The sequence below is a fragment of the Falco cherrug genome, chromosome 3 (assembly GCF_023634085.1).
Source record: "Falco cherrug isolate bFalChe1 chromosome 3, bFalChe1.pri, whole genome shotgun sequence".
Lineage (NCBI taxonomy): Eukaryota > Metazoa > Chordata > Aves > Falconiformes > Falconidae > Falco > Falco cherrug.
Genome location: NC_073699.1, coordinates 18933769 through 18953325, shown reverse-complemented (window position 1 = coordinate 18953325; position 19557 = coordinate 18933769). Strand labels below are relative to the sequence as shown.

Genomic DNA, 19557 nt, shown 5'->3' with positions numbered 1-19557 from the left:
TGGTGGTGCCCAACGTGAGCTTTCCAAACAGGATTAGAAGGAAGGATGCTCCTCTGAAGAGTTTATATTGGATCTTATGGGATTTAGTGGTATTCAATACATCACTGAGGACCCTCAGCTCCTACAAAATATTTCTAACAGAATCTCAATGCTTTTATTGGGTTTAAATGGCAAGGTTTTGGTGGTGGTGGTGGTGGGAGGGGTTTGCAGGGGTGGCCTCTGTGAGAAGAGACCAGGAGTTGCCCCCTTGCTGCACAGAGCCAGCACCAGCTGACTCTAAAATGGACCCACCACTGGACAAAGCTGAGCCTCATCAGAGATGCTGGTGTTGCCTCTGTGATCACATATTTAAAAAAGAGTAAAAAATACTGCACAGCAGCTGTGGGAGAGGAATGAGAAAGATGTGAGAGAACCAGCCCTGCAGATGCCTAGATCAGTGAGAAAGGAGGGGGAGGAGGTGCTCCAGGTGCTCCAGCAGAGATTCTCCTGCAGCCTGTGGAGAAGACCATGGGGAAGCAGGTTGTCTCCCTGCAGCCCATGGAGGTCCACAGTGGAGCAGATATCCACACTGCAGCCTACGGAGGATCCCACACTGGAGCAGGTGGACATGCCCTGAGGGAAGCTGCGGCCCCTGGAGAGCCCATGCTGGAGCAGGCTCCTGGCAGGAATGATGGCTGGTGGAGAGGAGCCCACACAGAGGCAAGTTTTCTGGCAGGACTTGTGATCCTGTGGAGGACCCCATGCTGGAGCAGGGGAAGAATATGGGAGGAAGGAGCAGCAGAGAAAGTATTATGGAGTGACTAAAACCACCATTCCCTGTAGCCCTGTACTGCTTGGGGGAAGGAGGTAGAAAAGCTGGGAGTGAAGAAGCGAAGTTGGGCCTGGGAAGGAGCGGGGAGAGGAAGGTGTTTTTAGTTTTGTCTTTGTTTCTCACTATCCTGCTCTACTTTTAATTGCCAATAAAATCAATTAATTCCCTTAATTCAAACCTGTTTTGCCCATGACAGTAAGTGATGAACAATCTCCACGTCTTTACCTCAGCTCATGAGGTTTTTCATCTTATTTTCTCCCTTTTGAGGCGGGGGTGTGAGAGAGTAACTTGGTGGGCATCTGGCAGCCAGGCAAGGTTCTGCTTTAGACCTCAGGTAAGGCACCCAGAGGAAAGAAAGAGAAGAAAACAAGTACACTTGAATTTATAGCAGTTCAGGAGGAAAAAAAAAAAGTTAAAATTCTATGTGATTATCTAAACAGTCAGCAAAAAAAAATACAAAAAATCACAGTGTTACTGGAAGTGTGGTAATATTTCTAGGTTTTAAATGATTTGATAGACAGTACTTTCCTGCAAAGACCTTGCTACCATTCAAACACACGTGAAAACAAATGATCAGCTTTGATTATGGTGTTTGAACATATGCTATGTAAAATTCAAATGTGAATGTGAAGAATTTTATACAGAATTCAATGTTTTGTAGTAACACACTGTCTCAAAGGCATCTTCAAAGTCTTTACTGAGCTGGGAACTACCCACTTCTTTCATAATATTTTTGGGAATAAAGCCGACCCAACTAACATTAAAGGGAACACTGAAGTCAGAGGGAAAGCAACTGCAGGGTTTCTCTGGAATCTGTAAGATCTGAGGGCACTCATATACTCAAATACAGACTCGTAATCCTGCTGCTTTTACTGGTTGTGAATGAAGTACAGCAGCTCAGCTCATTAAGGATTTAAAACAAACAGCAGACCGAGTCACAGTATATCGTGCTGTGCATGCAAATGATCTATCTGAATGTGCAAATAGGGTGTCGGTGGGAAAACTATGTGCTACTCCCACTGATCAGTTTGGTGGACTTAGCTTATGTACCAGGAGTTTAAAAGCTTGTATAATTTACAAAAATTAAGGACCGTATGGTATCTTTCAGCTTTGTAAATAACAGGACTGACTCCCTGCAGAAGATCTGAGGACCGTACTCCTGTGGGTGACATACCCCCAGGCAATGAGATAGGGGCATCTCTCGGTATCTAGTGAATGGAGTCCGCCTCTACCTATTTCTTCCTTCTTTTGCCAGCAGCATGGAAACCTGAGGGACAGGTATTATGCCATGGCAAGACCAAGTAGGCTGGATGCAGAGGACAAGGCGGCACTAGAGGCTTACCAGAAGGGTGCCTATAAACATCCTCCTCTGAAAGGTGGAGCGGGAACAATTCAAAAAGGTGAAAAAGAAATGAAATAATATCCCAGGTAAGAAACATCACACACTGCAGAGCATAACTGTTGATGGATAACACTGCTATAGGGAGAAGAGTCCGCCGGAGTCAAGAAACTACTCAATATGAGTTACGCATCTTGCTCAATTTTATTAGCTTCCAACAATTCTTATATAGCCTAAATACACTATCATGCTTTCAAAGCTTAATCATGATTGGAACAAGCATTCTATTCATGCAGCTATTTGCGTCAGCTATGTCTCGGCCTTGCGGTTTGTTACTTCTTCTATCTACCTCCTGTTCTTGGTTTTGCACCAGGTTTCAAGAATAGATCAAAGTTACTTTCTTTTTAACTTCAGCACAATTCTAATTCCAGTACACTTCTAATTCCAGGCCTGGATTGTGCACTCCAGGCCTGGACTGTGCAGACCCTCAGGGGTTCTGTGGCCACGCTTCTGCAGCCATTCTTCTACACACTGCTACTCTGGAGATTATTGCTGGTGACCACCAAGCGAGTCTTTGTTCTAAAGGCAACCACAGAACTGGTTGCAGTCGATGGGCCTTCACCAAGGCTAAATGGTAGAGGCAATGAAAATCTTGAGTCTAGTGAAGTAAATAAAATAATAAAGGACCGAGATAGTAACAGGTAAGAACTAAGTGAAGCTGAGTTTTGTGCTTTTTGCAGAGGGTATTTGTGGGTGGCAGCAGTGCACCCACAGGGCTGGGCAGTGAGATGGTGCCTTCTCTGTCTGCAAGAGGCAGAACTTTCCCTGGAGAGACAAACACCTGGATTTGTGTGACAGAGAAACACGGCTTGTGGATTACATCAGAGTCAACAGCCTTCACCAACTTTGACTGCAGCATTGGTATGAGCCATGAAAGGGCTCTTACAGTGGTATCACTGCCTGCCACTCCTGTTCAGCTCTGTTGATCTCTGGAAAACCTGTGTGAGACTGAGAATTTGCAGAAAGTAAAGACAACCACAAGAATCCTGAACCGTATTTGGAGATTGATACAGACCAGACAAAACGGGTGGTGGGTTGACCAGAGACTGATCAGGCACTATCAGTCTTATCAGATTTTCAGACAGGTATACCAAAACATTCACTATCAGGGGTAAGTTGCAGGAAGGACTGAAGCTTTCAAATCTTTCAAATGTTCACTTTGGAGAAGAAATGAAGGGGTTGAAAACTGAAGTGGAAGTCCTAAAACAATTCAGCCCATCAACAAACTTGGCTAAAACCAGGCATTTACAATTGATTTGTCTCCTGTTGGAAGTCGGTGTCCTTGAAGGAAGTCAGTGGCCCATTCCTGGATATGCAAAAAGCATTATTTCAGAGGAAATAATTCCCTGGGAACTATTTGGTCTTGAGATCTGATCAACAGTTGTCAATTTGAATAAGCAGCTCAGGAGTGCTGCACAAATCACTCCCAAGGAAGAGAAAAGAGTCACCTTGGAGAGCAGATATTCTTCACTTGTCGGTGAAGGTGGCATGCAGCTGCTCAGGCCAGCCAGGACTCAAAGAAGGAATGTGACTAAGAGATCTCATTGCAATTTCTCAGTGCAGGTGCTTAGTTCAGAGGAGAGCTGCACTGGTTCAGCTCAGGTCACTCTTTCAGAGTACTGTATATTATACCTTCAGAGTACTATACGTTATACTTTCAGAGTACTACACATACCGGTAGATATCTCAGCTACCTGTTGGTGGGAAAGGCAAACTGGCAGGCCCCCACCAGTCCATCAAGCCAACTTCTGTTACAGGAAACAGAGGAATTCACTAGAGGAAGCCAAGCTGCTACTTCTGATCTTGGACAAGGAGGAGCTGGTTGAAAATCCAGAAAGGGAAGGTAATTTGTCTGAAAGCAGTACTGACACATGGAGTTAAATTGTTGCAAGGAAAAAGCACAAAAGACTTGGAATAACAAAAAAAAAAAAAAAAAAAAAGCAGACTTTTGAAAAGTCAGTGAACCAAAAGGTAATGTCTTTTGAGAAGGTGATCTCAAGAATGAAGGCTGCTGAGAATAACTGGAAGCAAATATATTGAAACTCAAGAAGCAAATGTTCTCTATAGGGAGGAAAGATAGGTAACACAGTAAGAAAAATGTGTAGCAGTAAGTCTGCCGCAAATGCTCTTTGAGAAAGCAAAACTCCACAAGTCAATTAACAATAACTGAAGCTGCCAGTAGATAGAGAGAACAACACAGGAATCAATTTAGAAAAGCAAGTGGACAGAATGAGTTACGAACAGCAAGAGACAGCAAAGGCAAAAAGAAGATGGTCCAAAAATAGCTCAGAAGTAAGGGATAAGCAAAGGTAAATGGAGATTTATTAGAGAATGTGGAAGAAGAACAGCTAATGGATGATGCATACCACGCTAAGTTTTCAGTCCTTGTTTTGCTTGTCCTCACAAAGAAATATTATTCCTGCCAGAAATTAATGCATTTAAGTAAGTAGTCATGTGTACCAACCAGAATAGAAAAAAAAAAAAAAAAAAGTAATGAATATTCATTATATATAGTCAGCAGCACAGGTCTACTGAGCATCAAACTAGGTGTAGCAATCTCTGAACCAGTTGATTACCTGTGAGTTCTAAGAGAGGTCAGGAAAAGTTGTAAAGGACTGGACAAGCCTACACATAGTGCCTCTGTTCCAGGACAGATCTGTTCATTGCTGCAACTTCCTGAAGGGTCAGCTGGAGAACCTGTAAACTGTGCAACATCCTACACATAAATATCAATCCTGATGAACAGAGCTGGGAAGGGAAGTGGTTTTAATGATATCCTAGGCTTTGGAAAAAAGGATCAGTAGCCTGATCCTCACTGCTCACTGTATTTTATATACATGATTTAAAACAGTGTGATTATAACTTCAGAGTTCAATAACCTCAGGTGAAGGTGCAGGAGTTCAGAGTGTTTTATCTATGACCTTAATTTAGAAAGTGAATTTGAATCACTTGTCCTGTTTTTTGTTCAACAAGAACAAAATCCTGTTGAAAATCAAGTACTTCTGCTATTGGCTTCTAATCAGAGCTCTGCTCAATTATTCTGCCTCTCTGAAGATCTACCCTACATCAATAGTTGCTTTCTAATGGTCTTGTTTTTCTTCCCTTTTGCCAGTGCTATCACTGAAAAGTCTGAGACAGCTGATAGCTTTAATGGAAGAGGAATAATGCATACATTACTGTTATTCTAAGCACTTGAATTTTTAGCTTGTGGATTCTCATATCTGTGTCTTACTAAAAGTATTATTCAGGTGCTGGTGCCACTAACAAGATAATTTACCTCAGAACCATTGAAGAAAAAAATTGTCCTGCCCTGTTGAGAGGTATGTCCAATTGCTCATATCAAAAGCAAACAAACAGTACCAGCCAACTACCCGTACCATCTGGTTATATAGCAATGGGCAAGGCAAAAAAGGTTTTTTTATTACTATCTTTTCATAGTTTACTTATAAACCATTGTAGGGTGTGACAGAAAAGGGCTCATAAGAAACCTGAGAGCTGGGGTTAAAAGAACTGAGGGATGAAGTCAGATTCACAGGCTGTGACTGTTCCTGGACTGAAGCCTGCCAGTGACATGAGCAGGGAGGTCTTATCTGAAACTCTGGAGATCATGTGAGCTGTTCACCATGTCCTCAGCTGCAGGGATCTCTCTGTGTGTCGGCACCATGGGGCATATCCACTGCTGAGGCTTTGTGTCTCTGCAGTTAATGCAAAAGTAGGATCCTAAAGATAGCAGTGACGCTAAAAAAGGAGAACTGGGTCTGCAGTTCTCTGGGGAATTAGTCGAAGATAACAGAGCACTGAGATTCTATTGCTCTTGGTCCCCTTTCAGCCCCAAGGTTATTACCAAGCACGCATGGTAACAGCCTTAAAAATAAATTACACGTGTGATCAGGGCCTCACTTGCTTTGTTTATTCTAACACACTAAATCATTCACTAAAATGTTTTGTAGTGTTAAAAATATAGAACTCTTCCCCTGTCTCCAATTCCCTGACACTTAAAATGCTTCTGCATGGCAAGCTGCTGATTTCAACACAGGTAAGACTTTAAATGACACACAAGAACCTAGATTGTAAGATAAGGAAGGGCACCCGCTGCTATTTATTTGACGCAGCTTTCTTGATAATATTAATCCACTTGCTCGAGACCCTGCGTGAATAGGATGGGTGGCTGGTGGTATCAGAACTGCAAGCTTTCAGCCCCCACACTGTGCAGACCGTGTACTGGGGGCACAAGCCAGTTGCCGTAGCCCGGGGCCACTCCTAAACTAACATCTTGCGCATTCCTTGTACTGAAACGCTTATTTGCTGTACCTGCCCTTGCTTTGAGCAGGGAGTAGCATTCGTCCAGGTGTATCATCAACTGCATTAGGGAAATGAACGTTAAAACTAACCCAGCAGGTAACAGAGGTATTTTAACCTGGGCTCTGTTCCCAACCTGTGTCAGCCCACGGCCGGCGGCGCGGGTGTCTGGAGGAAGCAGCCCAGGGGAGGGTTTACCTCCCCAAGGCACAGGCACCTGGGCCTTAGGGCCGCTGTGGCAGCACAAGGCACACCAGGCCGCGACAGCCCGGCCGCGTCCCCCTGCTGCTGCCGGGCTCCAGCACCCCGACTGCGGAGAACAACCCGCTCCGCTTGCAGCTGCTTTTTAAAATCATAATGCCGCCGCGCTCCCCCGCCGTCCGACGATGCGAAGAAGCGTCAAGCCCCCTGGGCCGCAGCCGCGCTGTCCACCCACCGCCTCCCCTCCGCGCATGCGCAGCCGCACTCGCGGCGCTTCCGCCGGCCGTCTCCCGGGGTGACCGCCACGCCCCGCTCCGCCGGAAGTGACGCCTGCAGGCGCTTCCGGGGGCGTAACGCGGAAGCGGCGGCGGGCGGGAGGTGGCTGTGGCGGCGGCGGGGGTCTGAGGGCAGGGCGGCCCCTGGGCTGCAGCGCCTCCCGGTGGCGGGGCCCTGCGGCGCGGCCGGGTCTGCTCGCCATGAATATCGACGTGGAGTTCCACATCCGCCACAACTACCCCTGGGGCCGGCTGCCGGCCAGCGTCAAGCAGGTGCCGGCCGGCCGGCGGGCGGGCGGAGTCCGGGCTGCCGAGCTCCCGGCCCGGGGAAGCGGGAGGGTGCGGGGCGGGGTGCGGGGAGATGGGGGGACCCGGCCCTGGCCGGCTCATGGGGAAGGCAGGCGGCCCTGTCCGCGGGGGCCGTGAGGTTCCTGCGGGGGGGAGGGAGGCGTGTGGCTGTGGGGAGGGGGGGTTACGGCGGCGGGTGTGGGGATTCCTGCGGGGAGCGGCGTGTGAGGAGGGTGTGGGGCTGCGCGGCCCCCCTGGGGCGAGGGGGGATAAACGAGTGGTGTCGGGTCTGTATGTGAGGAGCAGGATATACCTGTGCGTTTGGGGCGGCCCTCCGTGAGGAGAGGGAGGCGTAGGGGTGGTTTGGGGTCTCTGGGCAGCGGGGGATGTGGGGGTCCTCTCGCAGCTTGTGCAGACACGAGACCGGCTGAGCCGGCTGTCCCTCATGCAAGCCCTGGATACTGTGAGCTGAGCCGGGACGCAGGTGCCATCGGATTCCGTAGCCAGGGAACTGTTGCACGAGTGGCTCGTGGAAAAGAAAACCTCATGAAATTTTGATTTGCTGGATTTAATGGGCCTCTAATAGCAGAGGGGAGGTATTGTGTCACATGGAGGGGAGGTTCTCATCTCCAAAGTCTTACTCTGCTTGAAAGCAGATGCTGTTAAACAATTCCTGCTCTTGCACAAAGGAAGGATGGAGAGGGCAGTGGCTGCAGGCCCTGAGTAACTGAATTCGTTGAATTTGGGATTTCAGGAGCTGTAAGAGGGGCATGAATGATAATTTTTTTTTACCTGTGCAGCTGAAGTGCTATACTGTTGGCTGTGTGATTCAGGATAGAAAACCTATTAGTATTTAATGTGTTATTTACTTAAGTGTAACTTCTGGAATGCTGTTTTGTTTACATTAGTGTTAGAATAGTCCTTAATATTTTTGTGCTTTGAGCAAATACCTGGATCTCTCTTTGGATACTTAATCAATTATGGACCCTGTCTGTGATACCAGATGTTTCTTCTCTAATACCTGATTCTGTAGTATGTGTGCAACCTACTTGTTTATCCCATATATGCAGTAAAGTACAGTTTTATCTGAGTATCTTTGTTAATATTAGCATCAGTGAAGGAACCAGGACAGGGTGAAAAAAACCCAAGAAGATCACTTGTTGCGGATGCAGAGTAGAAGAGTAATACGAAGAATTTTGCGGGGACAGTTTTTGAAATGAGGCATTTAAAGCATCAACCAGAGTTCTTGTTCTGTCTTCTTTCATGATAGTCAAGTGATGTGCTGTGCTCACACCTTAATCTTGTGACCTAAGATCACTTGATTGCCTTGCTTGTGTGAAGCTACAACTTGAGCTGTTTCGGTATTTATTTTTTGCGTTAATAAGCTTAGCTGGAGAAGTGGAAGTTTACATGTCATTCACCATGCTTGGTTTGTGTTAGGCTAATTCTGGGTAATTTTTCAAGGCTGCAAGTGGCTGAATGCTTGGTAAAATGCCTGATGTTTCATGTCTTCTGGAAGATGGTTGAGATGGATGAGAATTAGACGCTGCTTTTTTATCCAAATGGTACTATGAAGAAAAAGGCTAAAGATTATTGCTTAAATCTGCATCCTGTGCAGTGAGCTATTTAACTAAAGGTACTTTTGACCTCATACAGAGACTAAATACAGTATCACTGTTGAACTGAGGGACTCCCTGAGTAATGACAACTGCCTGCATATGTTTCTTCATAAGACACTGCCGTGGTTTAACTCAAAGGGGTTTTGTGTTTGTCAGCTAAAAGGCCTTTATGTTTTCAAGGGTCTTGGAAACTCTCAGAGGGAATATGAAAGGCAGGTCGTACTCTACAGCATCCGCAATCAGTTACGATACCGGAATAACTTAGGTGAGTAAAGAAGCTAAGTAACTTCTTATTGTTACCCAACTCTTCTGCATGGAAGCTTGTCTTACTGCAAAACTGCAAGGATTAGCCCTGTTCAAAGGTCCCTCCTTCCCTGAAAAGAAATACTTTTAAATGATAAAACATCAAGAAAAGTCTTGACTTCTGAGTCTGTTTGGCAGCTTTTCTAGTGAAGCACTCTTTAAGGTTACTGAGTTGGCAGGTGGAGCTGAATTTCTGCTGTACTTATCTTGCCCTTTTCCAAGAAATTAAGAGATGTTAAGAGAGGATTTGACTAATAAAATAAAGCCTGTCACTAGATGAGATGCAGACAGTGGCCCTGACTTGTTTGCAGACTTTGATTAGTTTGCATTGACTGCCTTCATTTGTCTTCCCAAAGTAGATTATAGCTTCACTGATTTTTATGGTGTGTAGCAATAGGATAAGGGCTACTGGCTTTAAGCTGAAAGAGGGTAGATTTAGATGAGATATTAGGAAGAAATTCTTTACTGTGAGGGTGGCGAGGCACTGGACGAAGTTGCCCAGAGAAGCTGTGGATGCCCCATCCCTGGCAGTGTTCAGGGCCAGGCTGGATGGGGCTCTGAGCAACCTCGCCTAGTGGAACGTGTCCCTGCTCATGGCAGGGGGGTTGGAACTAGATCATCTTTAAGGTCCCTTCCAGCCCAAACTGTTCTGTGATAATTAAAAGATGATTTTCTACAGCCTGTGTTAGTTCTGTGCCAATGGATCCCTCCCTGTTAACCTATAAGTTAAATCTGCTCTGTTTTAATGTCATCCTTAAAGGCTGTAAGAGTACTGCTATCATACATAGAAATCCTTGGATGCTGAATGCCCTGCACCACTCCTTTATTTTGTTCTTCGTTTTCTGTCAATTGCCATTATACTATTCTTAATACTTCTGTTGTAACGTTTCTTTAAAATTGAACATCATAGAATAGTGTAACTTTTTGTTTCTCCACTTGTAGTTAAGCATGTCAAGAAAGATGAACGTAAATATTATGAAGATTTGTTAAAATACAGCCGAGATCATCTCATGTTGTACCCTTATCATTTGTCTGACATCATGGTAAAAGGCTTGAGGGTAACACCATTTTCCTATTACACAGGCATAATGGAGGTGAGTACAAAGCCATGGTGAGAATATGTTTTCTGTCCTAGAGATCATGGTAATGGCCCTGTAATGCATACGAGGCAGTGTCACGTAGTTTGTTTGGTTTTGAGGGGGGTCTACTAACAAGTAAGGAAACGTAAGGAAAGGGTCTAGAGAACTACTTGTACCTGCAGTTTCTTCCCTTCTGCCCCTGTTTGCCTCCCAAGAGCTGGGCTTCATCATGTGGAGCTGGGGTGGGACGCACTCTGAGGCCAGTCTTTCTCTTTTGATGTTTGAGATTTATGACTCTTCACTTCAAACTGTAAAAGAAATACCTTATTCTGTTCGATTAATAGAATGAAGAGATTCACCATTTTTAAAAACCAGTACATTTAAATGGTTATTTTCTTTTTTTGTTCTTTTTCAAAAAGGACACTTAACTGTATTAGAAGCTTTTGTAAAAGCTTGAAGTAGATGCTTTTTTATGAGAACAAAGATGGTTCTGTTTTAGGTTAGCCCTCTGGCAACCTTTTATTTTCATTGGATATCAGAAGTGCTTTTTTAAAACTTTTTTTGTGTATAGTGATGGCAGACAAAACAGATTGTTAGCTTATTCTGTTATTACTGTTAGCAATTCTGTGTGCTGTTTTTTTGTGTGAAGACAGATACAAGATTTTGGTTATTCTTTCAATCTGCATTTTTCTTTGTAAAGCTTACATTAAACAGAAGTCCTTTTTTTAGGTATTTAACATACTGTATAACGATTAATCAAGCAATTGGCAAATTTGATAAGGTAACTGACTAATAAATTTGTTTTAAGTTCATTTTTCTCTTAAAAATAAAAAAAGGCAGGCAGAATTTTGGACCTACCTGCTTCACTGAAATGATGACATTCTTGTTGCAAGTAAGTTTTGTTGTCTTTTTAAGGATATAATGAACAGTGAAAAAAGCTATGATTCGTTACCCAACTTCACTGCTGCTGACTGTAAGTATTACCTAGTTGTTACTGCTTTCAGTGAAATAAGGAGCTTCTGAAAACAGATTTGTGGGCATCTGTTTGTTTGAACATAAGCATGTGAATGTAGGTGTACAAGCGTTTAAATAGTGATATTAAGGAGCATGTGCTCTCCATACAGGGTTCTGACCACGTGGTCAGCGCTGGAATTGGGCTAGTTTGAGTACAGATAGGCCCGGTGCAAGACCTTGTACAGCTTCTGTCTGTCCTTATATCGCGTTCCTGTTTGCTTGTGCTTCTGGGTGAAAAGTCTTACTGGCTGTTGGGCATCAGCAAGCTGAGTTGCTGGTCCTCTCCTAGTGCGTTTTTTGGCATGTGTCGGGCAGAAAGCTTTAGCAAGTTACTGAAAGGCTGTTGACGCTCCTGTGAATTAGAATCAGTGTGGACTAAGGGATGGTGTACCAGAAAAGAGAATCTCCTATTTTATGATGTTCCTGGATGTGCCAGATGTTTTATAGTGTTTTCTATTAGACTGTTGTGAGTATAGGATGGGGAGATTAGGAAAGCAGAAACATTGAACCTGGTGGAGGGGAACAGAGTAAGAGCAATAGCCTACTGGTAAGTCTTACGGAGCAAAATGTAAGCTGCTGGTGTAGGGAAGGTGTTAATCGCACCTGCCACTGAGAAGTTATAGCTAAGACTTCATTCCTCACCTTGGGTATGAATTTATATAAGGATAGTGTGTAGTCAGGTGAGGAGTAGCCTGCAGCTTCTGAAAACAGTTGGTTTGGTTTTGTTTTTAAAAAGATATTGTCAGTTAACTGTGCTAATTTGCCTCTATATTTTGTTTTTGTTTTTAAAAGGGATCTTGTTAATGGTGCTAATTTGCCTCTATGTAATGTTCACACTGGGGAAACATATAAGGCAAAACCTTTTTTCCTCAGCTCCATGTAGCTTGTTGGAAATCTAGTGATAGGAGTATGAAGAAAGGAAAGGCTTCTGTGTTTGAGTGGCTCTTTGCATTTGGTTATTTTTCCATAACAGTTCTGTTACTTTAGCAGCAGCTGCCAGTCAGTGACTGTGGTATAATTAAGTTAAACATCTTTATTAACATTTTTTGATAAAAACTGGTGTGGAACTACAAAGCTGGAGTTAAAACTGAGACAGAATATGGGTTAAAACTAATGAGTGGTTTTCCAGTATCTGTTCACAGTTCCTTAATGGTTGAAGGCTAGAGATTATAGAATTAAATTTTGATTCAGTTTAGCTCAACTGCATCTTAATCATCTTCCTTAGAGGCTTAGGTGGCCTTTTTTGCTCTAATTCTTAGTTTGAAGTTCTAATCCAGTGTGTAGTGTGGGCTTAGTTTTTATTCCTCCTAACTTCTGACCAAAATCTGGTACAACTTTAGTCCTGTTTATTTGAAGCAGTTATTACCTGTTGATGTGAGTGTAGGAGAGAAAGGGCTTGGATTATTCCCATATCACTCAAGTCACAGGGTAGAAGGGATTTTTTTTAACCTGTACAGAGTAAATGAATGGGGATGGCTTCTGGTTTTAGATGCACGCAGTTCTCTGTCAAATTCTGTTTGAACTGAATTTAGCTCCTATAAATATCCTTTTTTTTTTTTGGAAGAAACAGTAATTAAAAATAGTATTATAGAAATAGGTGTGATTCTTTGAGGAATGTTTTATGTACCTTCAGCTTAAGACTGTCTTAAGAGAAATAAAATCTTATTTATTTTTTAGGTCTAAGACTTCTTGGTATAGGAAGAAACCAGTATATAGATCTAATGAACCAATGTAGGTCTTCAAAGGTAAGTTTGTCTTTAATTTTCCCTCCTCTTTCCTTCATCTTTCCCAGTGCCGTGCTGTGTGTGTGTGTGTCCCCCCCCCCCTTATTTCATAGAAAATGAAGATCAGAATAATTTCGTGGGCCTGGTTAGTTTAATAGTGTGACTACCTGACTGTGACATAATGTATTTCTGATTATATTGTCTTTCCTGAAGTTAATGCAAGAGCTCTTTAATTTAAAATCAAAGTATACTAAAGAAAAAGATATTCAGTGCTATATTTTTGGTTTGGATTTTTTTTAAATCTTATATTTTCAGAGCTATATTTACTTGTGACATCAGATAACTAATGTCTTCTGGCCACTATAAACATGGAATAATGATACTGGTTCTGGAAGAATTATTGCATGTTTCTGTGGGTGGGCTTTATTCTAGGATAGCCCTCCCATCTAGGTATAAATTTTTATAATACATATGTTTTCCTCTAAGACAATGGTAATAAAGATGAACAGGTGTCCTTGCACATGAACAGCACCTGTGGAAAACATTGTAATGACTGTCGATAGAAGTAGGCCCTTTAGTTCACAAAAGTTCTTTTCTTCAGGAAACTTGTAAGTGCTCTTACAGTAGGTTCACAGTGCTCTTTCAACCAAAAGTGTGCTTACCAAAATGTGAAGCTGATAGTGAACCAAAAAGTAATGGCTGCACATGGAAGAGAAGATATTTAGGTCTATAAATAAACAGTATCATCCAGTTTTTCTTTCTTGGACTGACATTCAGTGTACTTTTTAAGAACCATGCTTATTGAGAATGTGGGGTACTTTGTCTTTTAAAGTAAATAAAATTGTTCATAAAATGTTTTTTTTTTTTAAGATCACTGAATTCCTTTAAAATACCCAATTTGTATACTTTGTTTGCTGTGCTTTTACCTGTTCACATCAGGAAAACGTCCTAAATAGTTTAAATGTGGACTTGATCCTAATGTGTTCGAATAGTGTGGTTTTTAATTAGTGACATGTACAGTACAGATGAAAATATGGGTTTATGTGAAGACTTAACAGTATCAGATGTAAATAATTTTTTCCTTCTTAATTTCATGTGATTTAAGAGAGGAGGGAAACTTAGTAAATGACAAGGCTAGCAGTATTTGTGTATGTCCAGCCTGTGAATATAATGTACTTAAAAATGGATGTTTATAAACATCCATTTTTATAAAGGTAAATGGCTGTCTGCAGATGTGACGTGCTCTTTATTACTATCTCAAATGGGCTGTACCACTGCAGAAATTTTTCAGAAGGAAAACTGCTCATGATCTGTTACCTGTGAAACCCGTGGAGATTGCTATAGAGGCATGGTGGGTTGTGCAGTCTGGCTACATCACTGAGGATGACATCAAGGTATTGTAGTATGGGTTGCTTCTCTAATTTTAGTTGAATACTGATAGTCCCTGAAAGCAGGGGCTTCCTTTATTCTACATAAAGATTATGTTGCAGGTTTATAAGTACTCTGTAATGGAAATTGTGATGTTTTCTTTGTTGACATATTCTGCCCTCTCCCTTCTTTGTACTTTCTACATTATGTACAGTGCTGAGGTAGTTTTGTGTCAACTATCTGTGGTAACTGATACGATAATGTGCTTTGAAGGAAATAAAGAACAAAATAAGTTTTCTTAAATTTCATATTTAATCTCAGAGAGCTCAGTTTTGACTGAATCTTCACCTTGAGTATAATTCGAATCTGAATGCCAGTGGACTTTGAGAGATATATATATATATATATGTTTTCATTGTTTCTGCTCCTTGTGTCTCCTTCTTGGTTTTTTTTTTTTCATTGTTTGCACATGAAGAACATGTGAGCTGCCTTAATGTTTCATCCTCATTCTACTTCCATTCTCACAGTTTCTTTTCACAGTCATTTGATCTGGATTTAATTCCTTCTCTGGAAGTCTTTTGTTTAGATTGAAACATATTTAAAGCAGCAATGGAATCTTTTTTGGAATATCTTGGCAGTAGCCCCTTAAAGTCTGACATCTGATCAGCTCAGAGTAGTTGACCTGATGCATATTATTTTGATATTGTAATGGACCCCTTTCTAGAACGGTTCCAATTGTGTGGCTGAATGCTTAGTTTGGAAGCTTTAAAGAGCAAACCTATTACACTGTGGACTTCACTTGCCAAATACCTGTGCAATTAAGTACTGTTCCTGGAGCGTGCGTAATTTTGTATGAGGACAAGAGTAAAAAAATGTTAAGACTTTAACAGGAACTGCAGTGAATTCTTCAGTGCACATAGTTTAAGAACTTGCATTACTTCCTATATTCTTATATTACTTATGACTGATTTGAGGCTGAAATTTTTGGCATTTTTTCAGTGGTATTAAGTTACATACACTCATTTCTACAAGATTAACATGATTTCTTTTACCTAGATTTGTACTACATCGGAGAAGTCTGCTATTGATAAGATCATTGATTCAGGTCCTCAGCTTGCTGGTTCATTAGACTTCAATGTAGTTCACAGTAAGTTTTTAATGACACTTCTCTTCTGTTTGTAGATTTTGCTTAGTAAGTTCTGAGGGTACTGCCTGAAAACTGGCAATAAAAGGGGATGCAGGCAGCTGAAGCATAAGAGGAGGTGGAGGAAAATACTCAAGAGCTTGTACAGGCTGCAGTCCAGATCTTGTAACTGTTTAACAGTGAGCCGCGAGCAGCTGTTGTTCTGTTGTTGTTTGATTCAACAAATTCTTTCATTAGAAGCTATCACTAAAGATTGTGGGGGAAGGGTATGTAGATGAGGACAAGAGAAACTAAAATTAAAAATGTCAGAGTTAGTAATCCTGGGTGGTAAAACTTCACTTCTTGCTTTTCAGAGAAGAGTTGTGATTTTTTTTTTTTTACTGTTTGAAGACCATAAAATGGGGCTTAAATCTAAGAGTGTGTCGTATTTCTCAAAGGTCTGCAGCTGTTACTGAAAAGTGATGTCTCCCCCCATTTCAGTGTAACAAGTATTAGATATACACAAGTCATATTAGGCAAGGAAGTACATGATGACCGACAGACTCCTCCTTGAGAAGTCTGTCTGTAAATGCTTGGCTTATTACAAGCAACGGAACCTGTGCACTGTAGTTTTCTTAAGAAATTGAGTCAGAACAAAACAAAAGTGAAGCAGGTGAAATTCAAGCTGTGGAGTGGGTCTGAATCAGTATAGGGCTTAAGAAAATTTGAATTCTGAAAATGCTTCATAGTTATTCTCTATACATGGCCTGGTGTTGCTTCTGGAGAGGGTTACAGCTCAGGTTTAGTAGGTTTAGGAGGATGTAATGTAACTTTCTATGTTAATTCATGGGTAGAAAAAGAATGTATGGAAATTTAATGTAATGGACTGCCAGTAGGATGGGATTTTATGGGGAAAGAGGACTGTTTAGTCCAAACTGCAATGTCATCAATACATTTCAGGTACGGTAAATAAAGAAGTATGAGAACTGAATCTGAAGGAGAGACAGTGAAAAGCACCATTAGCATGTTGATGGCTCGTAATGTCATCCTGATCCATCAAAGCCGATTTGCTGATACACTCAGCTGTGCAAACTCATGTGTGTGTCACTGCCCATGTTGAACAGCCGTTGTATCAGCATGAATTCAGGCTAGTTACCTGCATTAAACGAACATTTTATTTCAGATCTGATTCGGGGTGGTAATTTTTCTAGTTATACTATAATATATACATACATGCTATAGCTGGGCTGAGCGATGTTTGGGAAACATCCTGACAATTTTACTTCAGGTGTTTAGCTCTTCACCTGAGGGCGGTTGGTACACGTGCCCTGCACTGTAATGAATATGGTGTAGATGGGAGTGATCTTGGGTAAGAAAGGAACCGCAGAGAATAAATTTTCTTATTTTATACAGTGTAATTTAGCTTTATGCTTTACTGTTATGGTATAGCTGTTACAAACCTTAAACTCTAGAGATAAGCATGCTGAAATGTTTTGCGCTTCCTTAAAAACTTCTCCCAGGCCTATCTACTCTTCAGAACTCTGCTGATATGCTTAGTGCTCGAATCAATCTCATGTGGAGAAAGTGTAATTTAAAAATCTACCATATTATTGTCCTTATTGTATGTGATGTCCATCTGTATCTGCTGCAGCTTTGCTGATGACTTGTGCTGAAGTGCCCCAGAATTTATTTTTGCAGTTGTATAAAAAAAGACTTTTCTGTGAAGATGTGTGGGAAGGATGTCTGAGAACCATCAGAACTGATGTGATTTAGTTTGTATCCTTGCTACGAAGTGTGCAAGTTCCAGCCTGAGTTAGGGGAGAACCAAAATGTAGCCAGCATCCTCAGCTGACAAAACTAATTCAGGATTAAAAAAAAAAAATGCACTTCCTGACAGTACAGTGATGATGGTGAAAACTACATTAACGTTTAGGCAGAAAAACACTCCTCTCTGTCAGATGTAGCTGCTTCGATTGGTGGTTGTTCTGCTCTGCTGTCCTGAAAGTAGCTGTAGAGTTCCAAGTGTACTGCATTAGACTGCAAGTAAAGAACTCTGGTTTAGGGTGACACCTGTTTAATATTGTGTGTGGTTTATTGATCCATGCATTGCAAAGTAATATTCTGTGTTGGAGGCTATCAGGAAAAACCTTGAATTCTGCATTGGCTGATGGGGAAGTTTACTTAGTGTATCATTAATAGTCTGGAAAATGCTTTTCTCTGAAACGATGTGCTTTTATTTATGAAGGTTTGTATAACAAAGGATTTATTTACCTTGATGTACCAATATGTGATGACAGCTGTATAGCAGGTAAGTAAATCTGTAATGGTATTATACCTATGTTTTCTTGGCTTCATTTCAGTTATCCTGTAGTTTTCTGCCTTGGAGGCTGTGCATGAGTTTGCTTCAACAAAGCATTTGAGCTATAATTTTTTTTCCTAAATGTTTTAAACTCTGTCAAACTGTTGTTTTTATTGTGTATAGTATTCACTTCAACTTGAATTCTGAGATTTTAATCCATATTTGGGCAGATAAGATTCTGTAAAAGAGTTATGGCATGAATTAATAATTACCCTCCTATATACATCTGTAATGAAAAGGGAGAATAGCATAGAGAAACATAGTTGCCTTACCAAAAGGCCATGGGTTTTTTTTACTCCTATTTTCTATACAGATGCAACATTTTTATAGATGCTGAATTCATCCTTCATGATCTTGTCACCTCAATTATAGACAGGCACTGTGTCTGGGGACTGTGTAGGCGCTTAAACTAGCACAGCGTACGGCTGCCCTTTGAACAACTCATTATGTTATGCTAGGTCTTGGGGGTGTTGGAATGCCATATTATCTGTAAAGATTTAAATTGTTTAGAACTTGGTCATGCAGAAGTACCTGTCATTGCTGTAGTGTAGAGATCAGTTAAGGAAAAGTCCTCTAAATACAAGAGACTTCATGCTTATATAATACTTTGGGAATCTTAGCTTTGGAGTGTGGTGTGGGGTTGTTTTTCTGTATTTCATTCCAGTCAGAGCCATGATGTAATCTCCAGACACATTACAAAATCATTTTATGGGCTGCATGACTGGAAATTCTGTGGTGGATGAGCCGGCGACTGCAAGGCTATGATGTAAAAGTCAAGTGGCTTTAGTTTTTATAAGAAAACACATTGACAACCATAAATTTTCTTAGGGAGTGGGAGAATTTTAAATACCATGTATGCTATCTTTAGGCTCTTTGTGACTGGAAGAATCTTCAAACTTACAGGTACCATGAAAACTATATAAGTGTATATTTATTTTTCTGGTCTTATGCAGTTTCAGTTTAATTAAATAAGTTACCAGATTGTAATTTTGCAAGTAATTCTTCTTTTTTAGTACCACCACTTGAAGGTTTTGTGATGAACAGAGTGCAAGGTGATTACTTTGAAACACTCCTGTACAAGATATTTGTTTCGATAGATGAACACACTAATGTGGCAGAGGTAAGTAAAAATTACCTCCCTGTGTCAGGGAGGATAGGAATACTTGAAAGGGCTCAAAGCACACTGCTGAGAATACTCAAGGCAGAGATATGGATTGATACAAGTGATTTCATTTAGAAGTATTGCCAGGCTGAAGATCCAACGTGTTTCTTTTATCTTGAACGTGACTTTTATAGTGCTTCAGGCTTGAAGAGTACCTTCAATTCAGTGAAAAATTCCATCAGCTGGAACAAATTTATTTAGGGTTGACTAACTTAAACTGTTTTATATGAGCTAGAACTGGAGAAACAGCATTTTCCTAGTGTGAAATAAAAAAAAAATAATTCTTTGGCATTGAAAACATGCAGAGTATTAGAAGACGCTCAATACGAGTTATGCATCTTGCTCAACTTTATTAGTTTCTAACACTACTTATATAGAACCGATACACATGCATATTCGTAAAGCAGAAATATAATTGGTTAGTAGTCTCTAAACGCGCGCGGTTCTCACACCCCTAATTATCATGACTAAAATAAGCATTCTACCCATGTAGCTAATTGTGTTGCCGTGCTTCAGCCTTGCAGTTTGTTACT

The 19557-nt window shown here is 41.4% G+C and overlaps 1 protein-coding gene across 1 annotated transcript in view; it reads left to right on the top strand.

Moving 5' to 3' along the window:
• The first annotated feature begins 7070 nt into the window (after positions 1-7070).
• Positions 7071-19557, top strand: part of FAM91A1 (family with sequence similarity 91 member A1) — a 28950-nt gene continuing 16463 nt past the window's right edge. Inside the window, exons 1-9 of the mRNA XM_055704921.1 lie at positions 7071-7258; positions 9073-9157; positions 10138-10289; positions 11190-11247; positions 12966-13033; positions 14293-14406; positions 15437-15527; positions 17749-17811; positions 18876-18982. Of these exons, the coding sequence (XP_055560896.1) occupies positions 7187-7258; positions 9073-9157; positions 10138-10289; positions 11190-11247; positions 12966-13033; positions 14293-14406; positions 15437-15527; positions 17749-17811; positions 18876-18982 (810 nt within the window). The 5' untranslated portion in view covers positions 7071-7186. The remainder of the gene's footprint in view (positions 7259-9072; positions 9158-10137; positions 10290-11189; positions 11248-12965; positions 13034-14292; positions 14407-15436; positions 15528-17748; positions 17812-18875; positions 18983-19557) is intronic.